The sequence below is a fragment of the Alligator sinensis genome, unplaced genomic scaffold (assembly GCF_000455745.1).
Source record: "Alligator sinensis unplaced genomic scaffold, ASM45574v1 scaffold859_1, whole genome shotgun sequence".
NCBI classification, from domain to species: domain Eukaryota; kingdom Metazoa; phylum Chordata; order Crocodylia; family Alligatoridae; genus Alligator; species Alligator sinensis.
Genome location: NW_005842656.1, coordinates 783,704 through 791,560, shown reverse-complemented (window position 1 = coordinate 791,560; position 7,857 = coordinate 783,704). Strand labels below are relative to the sequence as shown.

At 44.4% G+C, this 7,857-nt stretch overlaps 1 protein-coding gene across 1 annotated transcript in view; it reads right to left on the bottom strand.

Annotated features, from left to right (window-relative positions):
• OGA (O-GlcNAcase) overlaps window positions 1–7,851 on the bottom strand; it is a 29,863-nt gene extending 22,012 nt beyond the window's left edge. The window contains exons 1-5 of the mRNA XM_006033757.2: window positions 7,833–7,851; window positions 5,497–5,548; window positions 5,065–5,162; window positions 3,522–3,652; window positions 2,393–2,564 (exon numbers count right to left, since the gene is read on the bottom strand). Of these exons, the coding sequence (XP_006033819.2) occupies window positions 2,393–2,564; window positions 3,522–3,652; window positions 5,065–5,162; window positions 5,497–5,525 (430 nt within the window). The 5' untranslated portion in view covers window positions 5,526–5,548; window positions 7,833–7,851. The remainder of the gene's footprint in view (window positions 1–2,392; window positions 2,565–3,521; window positions 3,653–5,064; window positions 5,163–5,496; window positions 5,549–7,832) is intronic.
• Between the last annotated feature and the right edge of the window lie 6 nt (window positions 7,852–7,857).

Genomic DNA, 7,857 nt, shown 5'->3' with positions numbered 1-7,857 from the left:
CAGGACAGGTAGCCAGCATGGGAAACAAACCATCTACTGCCTCAAATAAAGAACCGGGTAAGAAACCAAAAAAGAGACAGTTTAACTCATTGTGTCAAAAGCTTAGCAACAGGTTGGGCAGTTCAGGCTCCATCTCACCCACAATTTTATATGAACCTGGAAGAGCAGGCGAGTAGAGACGGAGCAAAAAAAATCACCAAACCTTAATAACTAACATTGTGGTCATCTGAGTCCAGGCAGGACTAGGAAGAGCACCTGAGATTGTTTATTTAGCAGAGAGACACTAATAAGGCAGGACATGGAAATCTAAGTGATAGTGAGCCATCTAGAGATGGTCTCCTGGAGGCTTCTGTTCAGCTACCTTGTAATGGAAGAACAAAGGGTATTCACTGAAATTAAGAACTGGCTATTTCCAAACCAATAAGGAAATTATTACATACTTTGTGGTCAAGAACTCCACAAGATGTAATACCCCAACATGAACAGCTGGAGCTATCAGACCTGAATGCTAGTGTTAGAGAAGTTATTGGATAACCTTTTTCTCAAGGGCTTCAGCCAGTCTCGTAACTGCCAGGAGTCAGGTGGTTCCTTATACCTTTTCTGAAGCACATGGTGCTAGTAAAGGTCAGAGACAGGATATTGGACTATAAGGACCGTGTGAGATGTAGTAAAACAGTTTCTATGTAATAGGAGCATGAGAAGAATTTATCTTACAGAACTGCCGCACTGCACAGCCACGTGTTCAGATGTTAACAGGATGTGTTGTTTGTGTTACATACGCTAAGGTCCCAAGCCGACAGTTTTAAGAAAGAATGAGGTAAGTTTGGTAGCACATACAAGTGGAAAATGAAGACTGCAGTCCCTAGAGAACAGCATCTGATAAAAAAAACCATATTAATGTAGAAGAGTGGACAAACATGGACATGAGAATAAGCTCAAAGACATCTAGAGGCAACACCTGGAACTGCCAATGACAGCAGTAAGGAGACATCACAAGCCAAAACAGCAGCCTGTTGTTGGACTGGGAGCTACATATAAGCTATCATGATTTTGAATACTCACCTTACTGCCCAATGTCAGGCTGTTACTATACACTATCACCTGCCACTGATAACTGCATCAAATGATGTAAAATGAAAAGTTGTAAAAGTCTGAACCTTCATCAACTCATGGTGGACCTTTGTTTGGAAGTTTTCATTCAGCTGGCTCCTAATTAAGCTTCTTGTATCACACTACATGGCTCCACCCCCTTGTTGGCATTTATACCCTTCAAATATCTGTTGACTTACTGTATTCCCTTAGTCAACCTTTGGCTTAAAGTACACATAGATTCATAGATTGTAAGGGCTGGAGGGGACCTCAGAAGATCGAGTCCAGCCCCCCTGCACCAAGCAGGAAAGACAACTGGGGTCAGGGACCCCAGCGAGGTGCCCATCCAGTCTCCTCTTAAAGATTTCCAAGGTAGGCGATTGCACCACCTCTGGAGGAAGCTTATTGCAGTCTGGACACCCTGACCGTGAAGAAGTTTTTCCTGATGTTGAGCCTGAAACAGTCTTCCAGAAGTTTGTGACCATTACTCCTGGTTTTCCCCAAGGGTGCCCTGGCGAACAGTTGCTCACCAAGCCCTTGATGTATGCCCCGCTGTAGTGGTAAGCTGCTACCAAGTTCCCTCTCAGCCTTATCTTTTTCAGACTGAAGAGTCCCAGGTCCCTCAGCCTTTCCTCATATGGCTTGCCATGCAAGTCTCTGAATATATGAGTGGCTCTTCTCTGGACTCCCTCAAGCTTTACCACATCCTTGTTGAAGTGTGAAGGCCAGAACTGGATGCAGTACTCCAGCTGCGGTCTCACCAATGCTGAGTAGGGTGGGAGAATCACTTATTCGTGTTTGCTGGAGATGCATCGATTGATGAATGCCAAGGTATTGTTAGCCCTCCTGGCTACAGCATTGCACTGCTGGCTCATGTTCATACTGTGGTCTATTATTTCATTCCCCCCAGATCCCTTTCATTTGTAGTGCTGGTCAGGTCTGTGTTGCCAAGCCTGTAGGTGTAGAGGGGATTGTTCGTCCCCAGGTGGAGTGCTTTACATTTCTCAATGTTGAACTTCATCTGGTTCCAGTCTGCCCAACTTGCCAGACTCTCTAGGTCTGCCTGTATCCACAGCCTATCTTCAAGCATTACCACACTTCCCCATAACTTGGTGTAGTCTGCGAACTTGGCCAGTACACATATTTAATTCCTTTAATCTCTCCTTTTAAGTCAATGTTTCCAGCCTGCCTGAGGACGTCTATAGTCACTACTTTAGGGAAGTTGAGCATTTGACTTGGGTTCAGTAAGACAAAGTTCCTTAATTTCAAAGGGATCAAGGCTAGACTACTCATGCTAACTTACCTGTAGGGCAGAACAGGAATGTGTCTGGTTCTCCTAGATACTGATAGATTTCATTCGTGATGGAGACCTGGGCATGAGCAAAGGAGCTGAAGACTTCCTTATCTGCTGCACACATGTTGTGATCAATATCATCGAACAACAGTGCAAAGGATCTGCAGCCAAACTGGGAAACCTAGCGCAGGAAGGACAAGAGGAGAAAAGAACAGTTCAGAAACGTCAAACAGCAGGAGACAACTCTCAAGCTAGCTTTCCTTTAAAAGGACTGGCCAGTATCTTATACCACAAAAACACCCAGTTCAAGAAATAAGCGAGTCAATTCCTATTTGACAAGCCATCGTTCTTCTTTTAATCTAAAAATACATTTCAGATTCCTTCACGTAGGATAAAAGCCTGAATCAAATCCACAATATCCTGCAAAAATTACTGTGTCAGAAGAGGGCTGAATGCTGGAATCCTTCCATTTCCACAACATAATTTGAAAATCCTAAACTCTTTCCAATAAAGGAAAGGCCAGGGAAATGGGGAGGGGAGAAAGGCATGTCTTGGAAACTACTCCCAATGAAAGCAGCCACAACCCAACACTTTACTTTACATGAGGCCATGGAGACTGCCAATCTGTTTCAATTTCCCAGTCTAAGGCTACAGCTGATTTCACAGAAGGAGCATCCCGTGGGAAAACAAGGAATGTAGCCACAGCCTCTGGGTGAAGGGAAGAGGACATCATAGGAACTTTGAGAACGAGCTACTATGCTAGGTCTGCCCCACTGAAATGGGGCTTGAAAGAGCCTCATCACTTGGGAAATACACCAGTTTCAGGGTCCAATTATAATTTTAAGAATGAAATTGATATGCAAAGTTAGTAAGGACTGTTATTCCAGGTCAGAAGCCTAATCTGTCTAGATCAGCATTCAGTCTCTAAGGAAGCCCTCGCAATGCCTGCCAACTGTGCCAAGCTGTGGCTGACTGCTGCCCTTGGGAGAAAACACAAATATCATTGCTATAGCACTTTGGAGACTAACACTGACATTACATGCAGCATATAAAATTTGTCAGGAAAAAGCGATCAAGTGTATAAAGCACAGAGAAGAGGAATCAACTGTGGATGTTTCAGCATTTCAGTAACGCTCACCTGGTCCAGCTTGCGTTTCAATGTGGACACTTCTTTTGGATTCGAGAAGGTGATATCTAGTCCAGGTGAGATTGCATAGATGAATTCTATTTCATGCTCTCGTGAAGCTGAGATGAGAGTCATAAGTTGCTCTAAAATTTCAATACAAATATTTTAGAAAATATTAACATTAAGCAAGTTGAGACACCTCATTATAAATGATAAAAAGCAAGTTACTGCTCTTGGTAAAAAGTATCTTCAGAAGTTTCAGTTAAGTGTTTAAAATATACTAACATTTCCTAATGTGACAGCAGACACAGAGCTATGCTGCAGAGATGCACAGAGAAGTTGTTAAGGGATGTGACAAATAGTTGCTCTGGCATCATTTTTATTTCTCATTTCTCACTGTTTTTTAAAAACTGCTTAGCAGAATGAGAGGACATTCCTGTGTGGCAAACAGAGTTGTTTTTACACCATATTGGCTCTCAGCACTGAAACTGCTTCTCATTATTTCTATATTTGACAAACACAACATTAAAGAAATGTTCCAATGCTGCCAGAACCATTTTGCAACTAGGATTTGTTTGCTTTAACTCCTTGTTAGCCAGGTATAGGAAGCTTCAACAAAGGCTTTGTAAAACTAGGGGGGTAGAGACTACACAAAAATGGTTAAGCTGATCAATTCCAATCTGAAGGAAACGTGAAAATAGTTTCAGTGACATTTTCAGAAACTCATCTAAGTTTTCTTTTCAGTAGGGCAACCATCTTATTTTAAAGAAAATCCGGGATACTGCCCCCATCCCTGGCCGATCCGCATCGCAGGCAGGAAGAGTGGTGCCCAGTGCAGCCTGCCCTCCTGCATCCAGTTGCTGCCCAGGAGGATGCTAAAATAGAAGTTTGCCCAGAGCACCACAAACGCAGGAGCCGCCTGTGCACACAGCAGCGCTCACCCCCTGCTCTGCTCTGGCTGATCCCTGCTCTAGACAGGAGGAGCTGAGCTGGGCAGTGCAGCGCCAATCCTCAACTTTTGTTCCCATTTTCCCCAACCAGACAGGACAGCCTATGAAACCCAAAACTGTCCTGGCCAAACTAAGACATATGGTCACAGTTTTTTTTAGAGATGCTGGTGATGCTAGTGATGCTGGTAAGGAAGCTTAGTATGATTTTAATTTCATGGTACCTTATTAATTTTAATCCTAGGGTGACTCAAAGCAGCCCAAAAAATGAGGATGCATGCCTTCCTTCACCCAAGGAAAAGGATCCCAAGAGACACTATGGAAAGCCAGCAACTCTGATGCAGCCCTTGACAAGAACACAGCACTGTTCTGCTGTTGGGAAACACACACACGCAGAGCTGCTGCTTCTTGTGAAAACTAGCCATCAGTGAGGGGAGTGACAACTGGATGAGATGCAAGGAGAAGCTGCGTCTCCTGCCATTCTTCTTTGCTTTGCACTTCCCCTTTAGAATGCGATATGATGATTAAACATGCAAGCATGTTTATCAATGACTGATTCATTTAGCAGCTACTTAAAGAAAAATGCAGAGGGGAATAAAAACAATTACCAGCTTCCTCCACAGAGTACATTTCTCGCCAGAACATCCTGTGCTTGTAGTCATCTTTTGGAGCATACAAGTATGTATTTAGTCCCCATTTCTGAAGTCTATAGTTGGGGGAAAAAAGTCTCCATTAGGCAAGTATTCTATAAATACAAACAGCCTGCATTTTATAAGAGGATCGAATGCTTAAGTTCATCTGTCTGTCTGTGAGAACACTCGCTGCTATAACAGATGGTATTAACTCACTACAGTACTGAGTGAGTCTGAGTGACTTGACAAACCCAGAAGAGCCAGAGCAAAATGAAGAGGAAAATGTAAACACCTTGAATAGCTTTACATGAAATACTGCCCCAGATCAGGTGCAAACAGGCTTACAAAGTGAAGAATAATAGTTTTACTATGCTGGAATGTTGCACACCAAGGGGAAGTATGACTTGCCTTCTAAAAAGTTCCTTCCTCTGCTCCATAATCCAGGGTCTTCCATAAAATCCTGTGGGAAATTAAATTGAAAAATAAACAAACAAACACCCAACTGGCCATTTCATAGAACAGAGATTATAGCATAACCTCCCTCTTTCTTCTTCTCCTCTGTCAAAAAGATGTTTTTACTATATTCATCATAAAATGCTGGCGGGCAGAAATAAACCCTGCCTTAACAGTGTAAACATAATATGCTAAAATTACCTTTATTTTCAACTGAATTATACCCTAATTAAATTGTTATCCAGACTAATGACTCTGGCTAGTGAAGCAATTAATTTTAAGAATACAATCTGAATTTCTGTGAAGGACATCTGCTCAAGTCAAATCAGCATAAGTAGAAAAATCGGCCTGAACAGTAATAACGACCCAATTAAGGCAGCACTCAAAGTTCATTAAATAGTATTAATTGTAACAGCACAAATAACACGAAGTTCTGAAAATACTTACCAGTACGAGAATACCTTTTAAAACGGACAATATGGGAAACTGGGCACGTGGTGCTCAAACAGTTATACAGTGGGATTTATGAAACAGAAGACAGCTTGGATGGCCTGTCAAGATTTGCTCTCTTTTTTCATTTGATAAAATTCCTGAAATTGCCAACATCAGCTAGAAAACACTACGCTAGGCCATCTTGCACTCTGTGCACAGACTCGGGCTTTAAAGATGCAACCTCAGCTTGTAAGAAACAGTGCAAGGGGGCACAAAAAGGAAGCTTTAGCCCATAATTCCACGCCAGAAAACTCCAGGAGAAATGCCAAACCTGAGTGTTTCCTTCCAGCCCACTCTATACAAAAAATACTTGGAAAAGCAAAGTGCTTCTCACTTGCCCGTCATCCTTAGATTAATTTAATTTGGACCATGAGCCAACTCTAGTGACAAGTGGGCAGTTCACATTAGAAAGCTTCAGGATGGCAGTCTGTGCGACAGATCCAAGACTAAAATAACACTGAAATTTAATAAGCTCTCATTTTCAGATACCATGGCCACTCCGGATGTGGAATGATGCCATTAATACAGTTAAGTCTAGAGGCCCCTGCAAACACATCTGAAGGTGAAAAGCCCTTCTACTTCCACAGCTATCGACCTACTGTCAATATTGTAAAACATCAGGCTATTGATTAAAGCCTGTCTGTGCTCTCTATCTATTTAGAACAGATCATTTGAGAGTTGCCTACGTGGTAAAAATAATTGCAATTATCAATTAAAAGTCAACCCTGTAATGTCAGCTTTGAGGACCTCAAAGCAGGCTCAGCTCTTAAGGGTTACGCTTCCTGAAAAGAGCAATTTTCGGCTGATCGATGCCACAAAGCGGCAAAGCTGGGTACTACTGCTTCCATCTGGCTGAAACTGGAACCTGACAAATGGCGGATAGGTGCACAGCAGTGTGACAGAAGGAAGCAGTTGTGGCACATAAAAAGCAAACGAGGTAAGGGGACAAATCCTCTTGCTTTTCAGAGACAACAGAACTGCACTGAAAGGCGAGATTCCTCTTAAATTAGGAAAGCCAGCCTACCTAATCAAAGAGGGACCTAATTAATGTGCCATTTAGTCAATGCTTTCTATTTCTGTAACACGGTCAGAGAGACATCAGACCACATGCAAACTCAGCATCAAGAGAACAACAAAGGAAGTGAATAAGGAAGGACAGGGTCGAAGCACCGGGCTGCTCCCTCAGCCCCCTCCCGCTCCCCTTTCCTATTCAAAGCACTCGCTTCACTTCACACCCTGTCCGCATCCGGAGCCTGCAAAAGCTTGTGCTCGCGTGCGTCTGAGTCAGTTCTCCTGCAGAGGAGGAGGAGTGCCTCTACCTGCCTCGCAGCCATTTCACCTGGCAGCGCTCCTTTGAACGAGAAGGCCCAGACACGTCAGCCGACGACAATAGCAATAGTATTTCTGTGCAACCTCAACCCTCAGTCTTGTTACCTTTGTGCGGACGCGCCTGACAAGCTCTGGACGCAGTTCACGGTCTGCCCGGTTACTCTTACCCCTTCCCCCGCTCCCCACCGCCTTTCACACCCGACCCCTCGCCCTCACTTCGTGCATCCGAGTCGACACCTCCTGTGCGCGGCAGCCACACCGACAGCTGCCGGGAGCTGGGCCCCGAGCCTCCAGCCAGGCTGGGGGCCTCTGGAAGCCATCGAGGGACCTCCCGGGGGGGGAGGGGGAGGAGGAGAGAAACCCCCCCCCGCACCCACTGTAACACTGAAGACGGGAGCAGACGGGCACGTGAGGGGCGGGGGGGATAACAAAGGGTTAAGGGGGGGAGGGGTCCCAGCACGGTCCCTCACCCTCCACGACGCCGCAGAGGAAGCG